We start from the raw sequence: 17,873 nt of genomic DNA, 5'->3' as shown, positions 1-17,873 counted from the left end.
CAATCCACAATGTGAGGCAGGTGGCAAGTGACAATCCGCAATGTGTAGCAGGTGGCAAGTGACAATCCGCAATGTGTAGCAGGTGGCAAGTGACAATCCGCAATGTGTGGCAGGTGGCGTCGTGGCAAGTGACAATCTGCAATGTGAGGCAGGTGGCAAGTGACAATCCACAATGTGAGGCAGGTGACAAGTGACAATCCACAATGTGAGGCAGGTGGCAGGGTGGCAATCCGCAATGTGAGGCAGGTGGCACCGTGGCAAGTGACAATCCGCAATGTGTGGCAGGTGGCACCGTGGCAAGTGACAATCCGCAATGTGTGGCAGGTGGCAAGTAACAATCCGCAACATGTGGCAGGTGGCGCTGTGGCAAGTGACAATCTGCAATGTGAGGCAGGTAATGTCGTAGCAAGTGACAATCCACAATGTGAGGCAGGTGATGTCGTGGCAAGTGACAATCTGCAATGTGAGGCAGGTGATGTCGTGGCAAGTGACAATCCGCAATGTGAGGCAGGTGGCACCGTGGCAAGTGACAATCCGCAATGTGTGGCAGGTGGCACCGTGGCAAGTGACAATCCGCAATGTGTGGCAGGTGGCAAGTAACAATCCACAACATGTGGCAGGTGGCGCTGTGGCAAGTGACAATCCGCAATGTGAGGCAGGTAATGTCGTAGCAAGTGACAATCCGCAATGTGTAGCAGGTGGCAAGTGACAATCCACAATGTGAGGCAAGTGATGTCGTGGCAAGTGACAATCCACAATGTGAGGCAGGTGATGTCGTGGAAAGTGACAATCCGCATCTGAAGGCAGGTGACGTTGGCAAGTGACACACTCAGGGCTCCCACTGATTTGGCGTTATGGTGAGTTGAACTATTTTATTGTATATAACAATGTAATAATAGAAATATTGCACTTCAATCATTTTCTTTGTGATATGACACTGCGTCACTTTAACTGACAATTGCGCAGTCGTGCGATGTTGCAGCCAAACAAAATTGACGTCCTTTTTTCCCCACAAATAGAGCTTTGTTTTGGTGGTATTTTAACACCTCTGCGGTTTGTATTTTTACAGGTCCTCTTAATACTTTTATATACATGTATAGAGCCATGACAGGTCCACTTTAGTAACCATGATATAAAATAATGGATGTGGGGGCATTTTGGTGGGCGTGATTTTTTTTTTGGGGGGGCATTTCATTCTTGGTACCAGGCAGCACAATGTCTTGGGCCGGCACTGTACTGCACACACACATACTGTAGCTGCTGACTTTTAATAATCGGACACTTACCTGTCCTGGAGTCCAGCGATGTCGGCACCACAGATGATGTTTCCATCTGCTGTCGGGTGCTGCTGCTGCCACTGCGGGTAAGGGTACCTGGCAGTGTAGCCTTACGGCTTCACGCCAGGAACCCTACTGAGCATGCACGAGGCCCCGCTCCTCTCTCTTACCGGCCTGGTGACAGGGAGAGGGGGAGGGAGCCCTGCGGTGATGTCGTGGGCCGCGGCCCGGACTCCTGGAAGTGGGAACAGGATACCTGTCTTTGGTATCCTGTCCCCCCTCCCCCCCAAAAGGTGCCAATTGTGGCACTGGGGGGAGGGGGAGGAGACAAATGAGCAGAAGTTCCACTTTTGGGTGGAACTCCGCTTTAAATGCAATAAAAGTTAAAAAAAAAGTCTTTTGAAAAAAAAAGAAAAAAATTCCCCTTGAAGAGCATTGGGTGGAAGTGACATTTGATGTCGCTTCTGTAATCCAATGGTATGGAGCTGAGTTGGGACCATCTATCCCTCACTTGTCATCCAGTCTCACAGGGGAGAGGATCTGATCTTCTCCACCGCTACCGACGGCTCTGGTAAGTGGTGGAAGGGGGTCACCTCTCCCGCCGCTGATAAAAGTGATATTGCGGCGAATCCGCTGCGGAGACCACTTTTATCTGAAAGCCGACCGCCCGCCGTTTGAGAAAATACCATTGTTATGGCAGCTTTGTGCCACGTATTCCACGTCAAAGTACCGATGTATAACGATGGCGGCTGGTCATTAAGTGGTTAATGAAGAAGTAAAATTCCCTCTGTTTGTGCCTAGAATGAGACTTACCTCTAAGTACTGTAAATATCTCCTAAATGTGCGCCGTTTAGTTGATATTTACTGTATACTGCACTGATGATGTCATTGGTGCATGCTCTCTGAAGGAATGGCCGCCTGTGCCGTTTCTTCAGAGCCATATGCTGTGACCGGCGGCTCCCGCGCATGCATGGGGGTGTCGTCATGTGGCCCCAGAAGGAAGGCAGATGAGTGAAGATGGATGCGGCCTCCAGCGGGGTGATGAGAGCTTTGTTTGCAGGAAAGTTTGCTAGTGTGCCATGTGTACTAGCACATTATGCCTTTACTTTGCAGGTCAGAAAAATAATACCAGCGTTTACCTTCCCCTTTATCCCTGTGTCAGTCATGTGAGTCTGTATGATCAAAAGTGTGAACTCCCCATATAAACACATTATCCGTACAGAGAGATCGGGGGTGATATATAGATATATAGGGCTGTGTGCTGGAGGGGAGAGATCTGTCACTCTCACTGTCTCTTCATTCTTCGGATCTCCTTATCAATACATACAAGACAAATCCCAACAGAAACTTTGTCAGCTTTTCATCCTTTACTGATCTCCTCTCAGCTCCTCCCTGTAATGTGACGCGTCACAGCAAATAGCTACACTGAGCTACGCCCCCTCTCACTACACACACACAGTGAGCTCTGCCCCCTCACAGTGAGCTCCGCCCCCTCTCACTACACACACACAGGGAGCTCCGCCCTCTCACAGTGAGCTCCGCCCCTTCTCACTACACACACAGGGAGCTCCGCCCTCTCACAGTGAGCTCCGCCCCCTCTCACTACACACACACACACACACACACACACACACACACACACACACACACACACACACACACACACACACACACACACACACACACACACACACACACACACACAGAGCTCCGCCCCCTCTCACTACAGAGACATACAAAGTTTCACTTTCGTTCCTTTACCTGTCGGGGATTGTTTTTAGCTGCAGTCCTGGGCAGAGCTCTGTGGAATGGACACGCCCCCCCATATGACGAAACACCCCCACAATGCAGCTGGTATATAAGGCTGGATTCACATCTATGGCATTTTTAGTGCTTTTTGCATTTTGCAGATTTGCACTGCAGTCCATATACCATGGTTTCCTATGGAACACGTTGTGTAGTGCAAATCTGCAAAATGCAAAAAGCACTAAAAATGCCATAGGTGTGAATCCAGCCTAAGGCTGGTAGCTGAGCGGCTCCTCCAGATGTGTGCAGAGCAGTCCTGTGATAGGAGGAGGAGGAATACACAGCACCGGGGAATACGGGGTAAGACACCGGATAACAGAGTGATGGGGGTGGAATGGAGAGAGTTCTCATGGGGGGTATTATTAGGGGGGGTGGAATGGAGGTGATATTGGGGGGTCAGCCCAGTATGGGGGAGGAGGGGAATGCAGACTGAACAGGCAGCATGGCTTATAATTAGGGGGCAGGTGGGCACTATGGGGGGACTTATACTCCTTTCCTCTCTATGTAATACCCTATGGTTGATCTTGCACTCCTCTCCTGTTCTCATCACCTTCCATCATACTGATCACTGTCTGTATCTAGAACTATCTGTATGATCCTCATAGGAGACAATATAGAGGAGAGGAGTGCAGAGAGTATTATGTATGGGATCTCTTCATATTCTACACACATATTACCTTCACCCCCCAGAGAAGAAAACATTTCCTCTCCACACATCTCCTCTCTCCAATTCTGTACATACTGCCCCCTGTTATACCTGCTACTCTTCTCTCCTATACCTGCTGTCCTCCTCCAGTCCTCCTCTCCTATATACACTGCTCACTTTCTTACTCTCACACTCCTTTCTTACATATACTGGATATGTTTATCCCCCTTTCTATAACTGTAGTATGATACTAAGGGGGATGCACAGAAAAGTCGGAGGGGGTACAGAGAATGATAGTAGAGGGGGGGTACAGGGAGGGATAGTAGAAGGGGGGTACAGGGAGGGATAGTAGAAGGGGGGTACAGGGAGGGATAGTAGAAGGGGGGTACAGGGAGGGATAGTAGAAGGGGGGTACAGGGAGGGATAGTAGAGGGGGGTACAGGGAGGGATAGTAGAAGGGGGGTACAGGGAGGGATAGTAGAGGAGGGGGGGTACAGGGAGAAATAGTAGAGGAGGGGGGGTGCAGGGAGGGATAGTAGAAGAGAGGGGGTGCAGAGAGGTATAGTAGGGAGGGATAGTAGAGGAGAGGTAGTACACAGGGAAGTATAGTGGAAGGGGGGTACAGGTAGGGATAGTAGAAAGGGGGTACAGGGAAGGATAGTAGAATGGGGGTACAGGGAGGGATAGTAGAGGAGGGGGCTACAGGGCAGGACAGTAGAAGAGGGGGGTACAGGGAGGGATAGTAGAGGAGGGGGGTACACAGGGAAGGATAGAAGGGGGGTACAGGTCTGCTTGGATAGCAGACACAGACATTAGGAGCATGGGAGGTGTTGGGAGAAGATCTGACCTTCTATGGTGGCAGCATAACCATGTATGACCAGAGACTTCCAACACCGGCCTGATAGAACCGAGAGATCTGTCTACTACCGGTACACCAATATCCAACCCATTTATAGAAGACCTCCTGCTCTCTAGCTCCCTTGTTACCTCCTCCCATGCTCGCCTTCAGTACTTCTCCAGAGCCTCTCCCATCCTCTGGAATTCCTTGCCCCAGTATGTCCGATCAGCCCCTACCCTGTCCACCTTTAGGAGATCCCTGAAATCAGAGACTGCAGACATGACACAAGAGATGGTCAGAGACTGCAGACATGATACAAGAGATGGTCAGAGACTGCAGACATGATACAAGAATTGGTCAGAGGCTGTAGTTATGATACAAGAGATGGTCAGAGACTGCATACATAGTACAGGAGATGATCAGAGACTGCATACATAGTACAGGAGATGGGCAGAGACTGCAGACATAATACAAGAGATGGTCAAAGACTGCAGACATGATACAAGAGATGGTCAGAGACTGCAGACATACTACAGAAGATGGTCAGAGGCTGCAGTTATGATACAAGAGATGGTCAGAGACTGCATACATAGTACAAGAGATGGTCAGAGACGGCAGACATGATACAAGAAATGGTGGGAGACTGCCCCATCAGTGCCCATCAATGCAGCCTCACCAATGGCCATAAGCTTAACCTCATCAGTGCCCATCAGTGCGGCCTCACAAGTGCCCATCAATGCAGCCTGATGTGGGGGGTCAGCTGTGTCAGGGTCTCTCACCTCAGCGATGTCAGCTCAGCAGGTCCTTGCACAGCCTCCTGGGGGCTGATGGTCCTGGGGTCAAGTTGTTGCAACCAGTGTCTAGCCCCACAACCTGAGGCAGTCACGTGCGTCACAACTTCCTGGTGTGCCCTGCCTCTGCCTGCCTCCAAGACTCTGGGAGTTTCCGCTGCTCTCAGTTCTCCACCCCCTCCCATTCTGCACAACTCCCCCTAGTCTGTTCAATCCCCCATACCCCTAGTCTGCACAAGCCCACCTCCCCGCAGTCTGCACAATTACCCCCCTCCCCCAGTCTGCACAATTACCCCCTCCCCCAGTCTGCACAATTACCCCCCTCCCCTAGTCTGCACAATTACCCCCCCCAGTCTGCACAATTACCCCCCCCAGTCTGCACAATTACCCCCTCCCCAGTCTGCACAATTACCCCCCTCCCCCATCTGCTCAACCCCCCTTCCCCCAGTCTGCACAATTACCCCCCCATTCTGCACAACCCCCCCTTCCCCCCATCTGCTCAACCACCCCCTTCCCCCAGTCTGCACAACCCCACTTCCCCCAGTCTGCACAACCCCCCTTCCCCCAGTCTGCACAATTACCCCCACAGTCTGCACAACCCCCCTTCCCCCAGTCTGCACAATTACCCCCCCTAGTCTGCACACCCCCCTTACCCCAGTCTGCACAATTACCCCCCTTACCCCAGTCTGCACAATTACCACCCCAATCTGCACAATTACCCCCCTTACCCCAGTCTGCACAATTACCCCCCAGTCTGCACAATTACCCCCACAGTCTGCACAACCCCCCTTCCCCCAGTCTGCACAATTACCCCCCTTCCCCCAGTCTGCACAATTACCCCCCAGGCTGCACAATTACCCCACTTTCCCCAGTCTGCACAATTACCCCCCAGTCTGCACAATTACCCCCCCAGTCTGCACACCCCCCTTACCCCAGTCTGCACAATTACCCCCCCCTTCCCCCAGTCTGCACAATTACCCCCCAGTCTGCACAATTACCCCCCTTCCCCCAGTCTGCACAATTACCCCCCCAGTCTGCACAATTACCCCCACAGTCTGCACAACCCCCCTTCCCCCAGTCTGCACAATTACCCCCCCAGTCTGCACAACCCCCCCATTACCCCCTTACCCCAGTCTGCACAATTACCCCCCCGTCTGAACAATTACCCCCCTTACCCCAGTCTGCACAATTACCCCCCAGTCTTCACAACCCCCCTCCCCCGGTCTGCACAATTACCCCCCCAGTCTGCACAACCCCCTTACCCAATCCCCCATACCCCTAGTCTGCACAAGCCCACCTCCCCGCAGTCTGCACAATTACCCCCCTCCCCTATTCTGCACAATCCCCCCTTCCCCCAGTCTGCACAATTACCCCCCTCCCCTAGTCTGCACAATCCCCCTACCCCCAGTCTGCACAATTACCCCCCCCAGTCTGCACAATCCCCCTTCCCCAGTCTGCACAATTACCCCCCTCCCCCGTCTGCTCAACCCCCCTTCCCCCCGTCTGCTCAACCACCCCCTTCCCCCAGTCTGCACAACCCCACTTCCCCCAGTCTGCACAATTACCCCCCCAGTCTCCACAACCCCCCTTCCCCCAGTCTGCACAATTACCCCCCCTAGTCTGCACACCCCCCTTACCCCAGTCTGCACAATTACCCCCCTTACCCCAGTCTGCACAATTAACACCCCAGTCTGCACAATTACCCCCCAGTCTGCTCAACTCCCCTTCCCCCAGTCTGCACAATTACCCCCCCATTCTGCACAACCCCCCTTCCCCCGTCTGCTCAACCACCCCCTTCCCCCAGTCTGCACAACCCCCCCTTCCCCCAGTCTGCACAATTACCCACCCTCAGTCTCCACAACCCCCATTCTCCCAGTCTGCACAATTACCCCCCCAGTCTGCACACCCCCCTTACCCCAGTCTGCACAATTACCCCCCTTCCCCCAGTCTGCACAATTACCCCCCCAGTCTGCACAATTACCCCCACAGTCTGCACAACCCCCCTTCCCCCAGTCTGCACAATTACCCCCCCAGTCTGCACAACCCCCCATTACCCCCTTACCCCAGTCTGCACAATTACCCCCCCGTCTGAACAATTACCCCCCTTACCCCAGTCTGCACAATTACCCCCCAGTCTTCACAACCCCCCTCCCTCGGTCTGCACAATTACCCCCCAGTCTGCACAACCCCCCTTACCCCAGTCTGCACAATTACCCCCCTTACCCCAGTCTGCACAATTACCCCCCAGCCTGAACAATTACCCCCCTTACCCCAGTCTGCACAATTACCCCCCCAGTCTTCACAACCCCCCCTCCCCCAGTCTGTACAATTACCCCCCCTTTCCTCAGTCTGCACAATTACCCCCCCAGTCTGCACATCCCCCTTACCCCAGTCTGCACAATTACCCCCCAGGCTGCACAATTAACCCCCTTCCCTCAGTCTGCACAACCCCCCATACCCCAGTCTACACAATTACCCCCCAGTCTGCACAATTACCTCCCCCCCAGTTTGCACGGGGGGAGTAAGAAATGAGAGAGAAGTAGAGGCAAAGCAAATAGAATTCAGGAGAGAGAGGGAGTTGTGCAGATAGCTCACGTAGCTTCCCCCTCGGATTAGTCTCCACAGGAGTCCATGCAAAAGGCTGGAGTGTGGGCAGGGTTTGGGCAGAAATAAATGGGAGGAGGAATGTCGGATTGGACAGGCGGCCGAGTGGGGGAGGAGCTAGTAAGACAGTGGCGACAAGCAGATAGGGCCGATCCAAGGCGGGTGCATGGGGTGCAGTGCACCCCAGCGCCTGCAGAGGTGGGGGCGCCAAAGTGCCAGAATGCTCCCTTCCATCCTCCCTCTCCTTTTTTGTTTCACACACAAACACACGAGTCGGGCTGTATCTGCTTTTCTTATCTGTATCTGTTGGGCACTAGACAATGACCCAACTACCTGCCTATTACATCTCAGTCCGCTATCCAAATGGAAGTACCGTCACTCTCTAATGAGACTCCTCATCATTGCAGCCAGGGCTTGTATACCAGTCCTTTGGAAATCTGTGTCACCTCCTACAGTGAGTCATTGGATTCATTAGGGTAATGATATTATGTATATGGAGGATCTTACCGCCTCTTTGAGGCGACAAGAGGCCGGAATTCACAAGACTTGCTATTACTGGACCCAATTCATTTTCTCTGACAAGTACAAGAAGCTCCATGACTCCAGATCCAGGGAGGAGACCCTTATTATCATTTTTTTCCTCTCCTCTTCCTTTCCCCCTTTTTTTATTTCTTTCTTCTGCACCTTCTTTCTGCCTTTATTTTGCTAACTCCTATCTTTCTTCAAATCTGATGGGGTACATCCAATCTCCTGATTACTTTGCATCTATAGCTGTACTTTATTTGTGGTAAGTTTACAGTGTCTGGTCCTCTTGAAGTTCGTACCGTTTGTTTCCCTGGCTTTCTGAAGAACTGTCACATTATGTTTTGTACTTCATGTACTGTATACACTGTAATGATATAGGGTTCTTTACTGTAAGAGTGGCAAGGATGTGGAATTCCCTTCCACAGGCGGTGGTCTCAGCGGGGAGCATAGATAGCTTCAAGAAACTATTAGATAAGCACCTGATTGACCGCAACATACAGGGATATACAATGTAATACTGACACATCACACATAGGTTGGACTTAATGGACTTGTGTCTTTTTTCAACCTTGCCTACTATGTAACTATGTAACCAGTTTTGCTGATTGAAAGTATGCCTTGCTGTACTGTGTGTTTGTTTGGCCACTATAAATAAAGAGTTTATAAAAATAAAAAATCTCCACGTACTCTTGCCAATTTCAGGCTTGAGAAAGGGGTGGAATCCTCAGAAACACGTTGCCTGATTTCTCTGAGAGTCTCACCTGTGCTTCAGTCCTGAGTGGTGGTGTGGAGTCAGTCTGTGGAGTGAGATGTTCTTATTGCTCTAATGCTGGATTTGTCTTTGACAGCCGGCCGGTGCTAAGCTCTGGATCTCTTCTGGGCTCCTTTGTACTTTTGTGATGTCCCATTTGGAGCTTTTGTGCCATCCCCTCATTATCACAAGACCCTGTGCTGTATTAGTGACACATTCTCAATCTAAGTCATGGATGGATTCCAAATGTACCCATTCAGAAGTCTACAAACCACAATGTAAGTGGATATTGTTTTTTATTTATATTAAAACTTCTTTTATTTTATTTTATTTTTTACTGACACCCTCCTGCACTCTCTACTCTTCCATTATTTATTTATCTGTGCAAATTGGATCGTCTCCCAAGATCAGTTTTTTTTTCCGATGCTGCGGTCAGTGATATGTGGGCTCTCTGATTGAAGACATCTCTTCTCCTACTCTGTCCATACAGTCCTGGCCAGCCATTAAGTATTGATTCTCTGTTTGGACAAACACACTATATATATATATATATATATATATATATATATATATATATATATATATATATATATATATATATATATAATATCATATCATATCATATGGAAGTCCAAAATAACATATTTTACCCTCCGTGTTTTTATATACATAAGTATTGAACACGTCACCATTTTTCTAAAGATTCTATTGACATGAATTTTTCACCACATGTCAGTGACAACCCATGCAATTCACTCAAGAAAACATATGTTCACAAATGAAGTTCTGTGTAATAAAATGGAATGACACAGGGAAAAAGTATTGAACACACTAAGTGGGATTTATTTAAAAGAGAAGTAAAGGAATTTTTTTCCTGATTAAAGGAGAAGTCCATCCTGAGCTCGTTTGGCTGGGCTTCTCCTCTGGGTCACAGGAGTACAATTAGTTTTGCATTCCTGTGACCCGTTTTCTGCAGAGAGCGGTCTGAATTCCGCTCTCCGCTGACATCATTGGAATCAGTCCAGGCACCGCGTCATCATGACAATGGAAGTCTGGATCCGCCTGGACTGACACCCATCTCTGCCTCTCAGCGAGCCGCTGAGAGCCTGAGACAGCTGCTCCCCACCCCCTCCACAGCTCAGCACTCCAGTGGGGGGGGGGGCAGAGCGGAGAGCCGCTGACTGACAGTCAGCAGCTCTCTTCTTGGGGAGCTGTGAGAACCGAGCCATCACCAGTGTTCGATCGATCAGTTCTCAGTGAAGAGGCGTAGGGGGAATGTTGCTGCATCCACCAAGGTAAGTATGATGAGGGGAAAAAAACCAAACAAAACATAATTCTCTTTTAATACTTACCTAGGTGGATGCAGTATCGGTCCGATGCTGCATCTGTCCCCCGCTGTCTCTAAACTGAGAACCGAGTGATTGAACACTGCTGATCGCTCAGTTTTCAGAGCTCGTGAGCAGAGAGCTTCAGACTGTCACTCACAGCTCTCTGCTCTTCCCCCTCCTCATTGGTGCGCTGAGATGTGGAGGGGCGGAGCGGCCGGCTCAGGCTCTCAGCGGCTCGCTGAGAGGCTGAGCAGGGTGTCAGTCCAGGCACCTGGTGGATCCAGACTCCATGGTTGGGATGACGCGGTGCCTAGACTGATATTGGTGATGTCAGCAGAGAGTGGACTTCAGTCTGCTCTCTGCTGCAAACGGTCACAGGAGTGCAAAACGAACTGCACTGTCACCCATAGGAGAAGCCCAGCCAAACAAGCTTTGGTTATGAGTTGGTTATGCACAGAGTGGCCCCGATCCTCCTCTTCTGGGCTCCCTCCATGGCCCTCCTGGCTCCTCCTCTTCTCGAGTGCTCTGTAGCAGAAGCGCTCTCCCTCGGGACACCCGTGTGAGCGCACTCCCATGTCCTGCTGCTGCGTCCATTGACACAGACAGCAGGACTCGGCCCCGCCCCTGCATCATTGGATTTGATTGACAGCAGCGGGATCCAATGGCTGCGCTGCTATCAATCTATCCAATCAAGACACAAGACACCGACCTGAGCTGGTGTGGTTGTTCCCGTCACGGGAATTATGGGGCTCAGGTAAGTAAAAGGGGGGCTCGGGGGCTGCTGCATGACAGGAGGTTTTTCACCTTAATGCATAGAATGCAAACCTTGAGGATTTACAACCCCTTTAGGGCATTCATTTGGTCAAATCAATACATTTTGCAAATCATTTGGAAGTACAAACTCTGAAGCAACTGCTGTTTTTTTAATATCTTAATTTATGCATTGGCTCCAGAGCTTTGCCAACACCCCCACATAGAAGGTCAGTCAGCCAGGAGAACCCTAAGGAACCCCTAGAACCTCTGGAGGAACCCTGGCTGAGAATGGTGAGACTAGAGATTTTTTTATGGGTTATTTGTACAGGAAGACGGCAGAGAAAGGAGACCAACAACTAAGTTCTGAATTTTATTTGATTCGTTCTGTTAGTGACACACTAATAATAATCAAATTAAAATGTATACAATATGTATAAAAGAACACATAGAAAAATATAGTTTACTTCTGGCCCAAAATTGTGGCAGTGACTGATATAAATCTGATACAAATATTATAAAGTGAATTAAAATAAAAGTGCAATTTACTTTTGACTTCAAATGAGACCAATCTTCTCTCTTCTATATAGAGGAGAAGAGTACCTGTCCTCCATAGAGGAAGGGAGGCTCAGAGATGTGATCACATTCTGGACAGATAATAGATCTTCATTGTATATAGACAGGTACACTTTACACATTCCATGTCTCATTATTGCACATTTTCTATTTGCTAAGTGCTTTATCCTGAGATAATTCAATGCTAACGGGATAATTGGGAGAACCGGTATTCACCGATGATACAGATTATACAGTTGGGAGAACTGATACTGTATATGCATACAGTAAAGTTTAGCAAAATATACAGACAGTACAGATTATACCATCAGAAGAACCAGAACATACACATCATATAAATTATACTATTTACAACATAAAAAAGTGAATGTTTCTCTGAGTTCCTTTACATCTTATACAATATATTCATTATATATATATATATATATATATATATATATATATATATATATATATATATATATATATATATATATATATATATATAAATATAAATTTTTACATGTCCAGCCTCAGTGCTCGATGCAATATTCACCTCTGGACTTGTCCCCTGCAGAACCTCATCATCACCACAAGATGTCCTCAGTCTTCCAGATTGAGGGATATCCAGTGTGACTAGACCTGCTGGAAGACTGAGGAAAGACTGTGAGTGCAGAGTGCTATGATCCCGCCCCCTGTGCACATCCCCTCCCCCCACTCACTGTGTAATATTGCAGAGAGCAATCAGTGCCACATTATGCATCATCCAGGACTGCCCACCCTGGGAGAAGACCAGAGAGGACATGAACCCAGCGTGCCACATGACTGGCCAGAAGACATCAGAAAAGGGTAATTAAGAAATGTTAAAAACACACATATATATGGGGGAAAGGGGGGTCAAGGAGCACGGAGTTGGACTTACAATTATTTTTGCAGACAACTAGCCTAGGTATCTGAATCTGTCTAGATATCACCCTCTGAACAGCAGCATTCAGAAAGGGAGGGGCAACAGTATGAGCCAATCAGGGCTCTGCTGCATGCACATGTGCTGAGAGGAGGAGAGGGCAGAGTTGATAAGTTAGTCTGTGTTGTTGTCCCTTCACCATCCAATCAGCATGCTGTGGGCAGGATGTGACATCACTGTATTCTATAGCTGTAAACATCACCTGTCCAGCTTTGATGTGTGAATCAGAATTATAAATCCTTTGATGTGGATTTTACCTGATTATTTATCAGTTTGGCTGGAGTTCAACTTCATATAAATGGCAACAATAGTTTGCTCCAACAATATTGTGGATTAATATGACCCGGCAATGTTCAAATACATTCCAACACAAGACATATAGCCAGGAAATGCCAACAATCACCCGGCAGTGTTGTCACCAGAATAAGAAGTCCAGATCTATGTTTTGCTCATCTGGGAGGTCTAAACAGATGGCAATACAGATTACCAATCAGTATAAAATCCTGAGAAATGTAGGAAATAGATTTTTCCTGCTGGCAATGTTATTCTGCACACTGATTGTAGTACATGCAGAGTGCAGTGTATAGTCCGGGGATCTCACAGATGCCGGGAATGGAGCCGGATGCTGAGATCATATAACTCTAGTGTACATCCAATGGGAGAAGGAAGAAGATGGCAGCTCTGGAAGAGGAGGGGAAGGGTGTGGCATCGGCAGGGATGGAGTGGATGTGGGGGGCTCAGATCTCTCATCATTAGAGGAGAGCACACCCAGAGGTAAGTGTTGTGAATACTTCATATTTTTTTTTACCACAGGGCTGGACCCTAAGTCAAAATTTTTATTGCTATGTCCCCACTATTGAGACTCTTTATCTCTATTTGTCCTGGTCACAGAACATAATGAGAAGTCCAAAAGTGAGAAAATATCCTTCACTGGTCTCTGTGACAACTTTCTAAGACTCATTTCCTGTTGCACCCCAAGGCAGGAAAATGAAGGGAAATTGCTGCATTGGGTTACAAGACAAAGCATAACTTGATGGGGTTAACACTCTTCTCTACTCTACTTCTCAAAAAAATGGCTGCACATCCAATTCGAAAGAGACTATTCTCAGGAATCTTTAGATGGCCACTATATTAATGGAGGTGATGCCTACATAAAGGCAGCTCTTCTAGACTCCGCCCCTGAGGACCCCATGAGTGTCAGAGGTAGGAGTGGGCGGGGTATACAGTTGATGATGTCACACATCTGATAGGTACCTGTGAGGAGAGGAGTGTTCAGGCACTGAAGGCTCAATCACACCTGAGCACACAGAAAACACATGCACCGCATGCAGGTTGATGTGCGTTGACATACATCTCTCTGCACACTGACCTGCACATTGTTTAAAATGCAGTTTGACTTCATTCGACACATCGAGCGTCAAGATACTCACATTTTGTTTGTAATTTGACAAGAATGTTACATTTATGTAGACTTTTGTGTGTAGCGCTGCATAGTGCAGTGTGGTGTGAAGGGCTCATAGACAGCAATTGTTTTTAGAGTGTCCTTGTATTGATCGATACATCTGGTGTGAACGTTCCCTCATATGTGAGGAAGTGCTCCACTGCTTCTAATCAGGAATTATATGATAAAGGTCTTTTTTTAATGATTGCTAACAAATCTCTGTTAGACAGCCAAACATTAGACTCTGGATCATGGAGAAAATTGGATCATACATTGCTGGGTTTTTTGTCTTCCTCTGGATCAACTGTGAGTATAGGATTGTTTATAAAGGATTGTGTATAAAGGATTGTGTATAAAGGGTTGTATATTTTTGTTGCCCTTTTATTGGTTGAACTAGATGGACTTGTGTCTTTTTTCAGCCAGACTAACTATGTAGATAGTGATCTGCTCTACATGGAGTAGGGGGCCCTGTTTCTTTCAAATGATGAAAATTTGTGTCAGGTGGGAATCCAATCTTATTAGTGTGTATGGATCCATTCTGGATGGGTTTCACTGATCTGTCCTCTACCAGTGGCACATCTTCAAAGACACCATTGGTGGGTATGGATCCATTATGGATAGGTGGCACTGATCTGTACTCTGCCAGTGGCTCATCTTCATATACACCATTGCTCTGCAAATCTCTTTTTCTGCAGTAAATCTGGAAATATAAATCACACAAAATTGCAGAGACTATCACCAACATACAGCATTGGGACTGTTCTCTCTCTAGTTTATTCCCACCCTCCATCATCCAATAGTCCATTCTCCCATGTGATATGGCTTCTGTTGTTTCATCTTTATTTTCACCTGCCTGGTAATTATGTGAATAACACACTTCCTGTCCTAGGGTGACAACACTCACTCACTGCACTGTATCTGTGTAGAGCGGAGTTGTCACCCTAGGCTGCTCTCCTGAATTGGACTACACACAGATCTTCATCTCCATTACATGGGGGAGGGGAATGCATAGTAGAAGCTTGGAAGAAAGAGGACACTGAATATCTGGCAGGATCTAAAACTATTATCTGTAATTGCTGATGTTCTTAGACTGAAAAAAAGAAGAAGACAAATGCAGCCACCACATCTAAGGACTGCTATTTCTTTAAAACCATCCCCCACGCTCACCAACCTTTATCTGTACCAGATGTAACTGTGCAGACCTCATCCACACACTAATTCTGCATCTACGTGGTGTCATCCCCCCATGTATCCCCTTCATTCCCATTCCATGATGACCAAAATAAGAGCCCTGAGCTGGCTATAGCAGACATTGACTTAAGCACGAATATAAAACCAGAATGTATAAAGAGTAATGGAAGAAGTGAAGTATTTACTTTCCTGGAACAATTTCTGCTTTGGGTTTCCTCCAGTGCTGCTTACATGGTTATAGGCATTTGGTTCAGTTTGGCTAATCTCCTCCTTCAGTAAAGATCATGTGACCAGCAACTAAAACTTGGTCTGCAAGAGGCACATTAACCAACCCGAGCTCTCAACTACCCTTCAGAAGACATCGCAGGACCAAAAAGTCATATACTGTAGGGAGCAGAACCCCCCCATCGCTCGATTGCTTGCCTGTAACCTGCCAGGCCCCCTGCCAGCCCCGCACTTACCCCATGCAGTTTGCGGCTTCCCCCCACGTCTCCTCCTGAGTACCGGCGGTCGCTTCTCCCAGCCAATCGGGTCTCAGGACTCACAGTCAATTGGGTCTCAGGACCCGCGTCCTGATTGGCTGGGAGGAAAAACAGGAAGACATTAGTGCCAATTAATCTTCTAATGTCACACAAGTGGGTGGGCTCCGGGTGCAGTGCTCTGTATCCGGAGCCCACCCTTTTTTAAAGCCAATTCGAGCCTCAGGCTCTCATCACATCTTCATCATCACAGCTTCTGCATGTAGATTAGAGGCTGGGCACATGTATTAGGGGGGGTGGCACCCCTGCGCCCTGCATGAGTGGCTGAAACTGGTAGGGAGTCTAATGCTCGGTTCACATATGAGCCGCTGAATTCGGACCTGAAACGGACCAAAAGACACAGCATTTTTCTGCAAAACGCTCCGGGCCTGCTGCGGAGATATGTGAACCGGCTCCATAGAGAGCCGGTCAAAATCTCCTGATATTGAGAATTGGATGGGGAATCCCCCATCCAATTCGCAGTGGTGTGAACCCGGCCTAAAGCAGCATTTTCTCCAGGAGCAGCAAGTATTTCAGACCTTACATTGCTCTTTATGCTTTCCAGAAACGGCTAACATAACTTTCAGTATAGATCCATGTTAAATCAACAGAGTCCCTATCAAGGCGGCTGCTGATCTAGAGGAATAATCCGATCACAGAAAGGAAAGATGTAATCATTACTCACCAGAGACACCAAGATAATCCCATTAATCACACCGAGCACTCCAGGAACAATGAGAAGCATTCGGGATCTTCTATAATCTGATGGAAGATCTGTCAGAAAATAAATACAATGTTTAGAACACATCTCTGTGTAGAGATTACATGTGTGATCAATATACAATGTATCCGTTCTACAGTCTGCTTTGTTATATTACAATTTTATACATCAGCAAATCTCAGCTTTATTATAGAAACATAGAAAAGTGACGTCAGAAAAAGACCGGAGTATTCCATCGAGTCCGTCCATTTTATTTATTTTTTGTTACCTTCATTGTCTATTATATATAACCTGCACACTGACCTCCTACTGTATATTTTATACACACATATATACAGTATATAGTGCAAGTTCCAGGGAAGAATGACAACCTCCTCTATTCCCCCAGTAATTGCCCCTCTCACCTCTGATCTCCAGCCGGTATTCCCGGATCTCCTCACTGACCGGGTTTGTGATCCTGACCCGGAATCTCCTCTCGGCGTCGTCTCTCTGCACACTGGGGATAATCAGCGTCCTATTGTCATCTATCAGCCGGTATCTTTCAGGGAGAGGCTCCCCGTCCACCTCCCAGGTCACAGCGCTCTCTTCTCCTGAGAACTGGACCCTCACTGCCGTCTCCTCACCCAGCCGGCCCCCGGTACTGGTGATGTTGGAGATGAGAACTGAATCTGGAAAGTTCAAGAGGAGGACAGTCACCATCAGTCATAGATCACCAACACAGAGCCCAGATACATAGAATAGAGTGCTAGCTCTTTTTGTATACTTATATACACTGCTTAATGCTCATGTTAATTTATTTACTTGGATTGCATTTTCCTGAAGGGATATTTACTTCCCCATTTGGATTTGAAACATGTCTGCCTTTGGTACCCTCCATTACATAGGGGATGATGGGTGTAGTAGTGTACAGAAGGAAGATAAAAGGTGTTTATATGTTCAGTTCAGCTGATAGGAAGTGACAAGGAAGGGGCATTTCTGGCAGGAGCAACAGATATTTTCTGTATTTGCTAAAAATATTAATCTATAAAAATAAAATGAATGCAGACAAAATATTTAAAGTGGAAGTCCATGCAAAATCTAAAATCCCTGCATCTATGGACACCAGGGATCTAACACTAACCTCTCTATCCCTGTGAACAAAAGATGAGTAAACATACCTTTTTGGAA

General features: G+C 47.8%; 1 protein-coding gene across 3 annotated transcripts in view; it reads right to left on the bottom strand.

Annotated features, from left to right (window-relative positions):
- LOC141129452 (uncharacterized) overlaps positions 1-17,873 on the bottom strand; it is a 182,991-nt gene that overhangs the window by 141,704 nt on the left and 23,414 nt on the right. For 2 of the 3 annotated variants that reach the window (XM_073617489.1, XM_073617487.1), the window contains exons 3-5: positions 17,111-17,374; positions 16,671-16,759; positions 14,266-14,976 (exon numbers count right to left, since the gene is read on the bottom strand). In XM_073617489.1, coding sequence (XP_073473590.1) covers positions 14,701-14,976; positions 16,671-16,759; positions 17,111-17,374 — 629 coding nt within the window. In that variant the 3' untranslated portion in view covers positions 14,266-14,700. Of the gene's footprint in view, positions 1-11,677; positions 14,977-16,670; positions 16,760-17,110; positions 17,375-17,873 lie in introns of those variants that run through there. The other variant, XM_073617488.1, reaches the window with a different exon arrangement.

The sequence above is a fragment of the Aquarana catesbeiana genome, linkage group LG02 (genome assembly GCF_042186555.1).
Source record: "Aquarana catesbeiana isolate 2022-GZ linkage group LG02, ASM4218655v1, whole genome shotgun sequence".
Lineage (NCBI taxonomy): Eukaryota > Metazoa > Chordata > Amphibia > Anura > Ranidae > Aquarana > Aquarana catesbeiana.
Note: the sequence above shows the minus strand (reverse complement) of the source record. Positions and strands in the feature narration are given on the sequence as shown.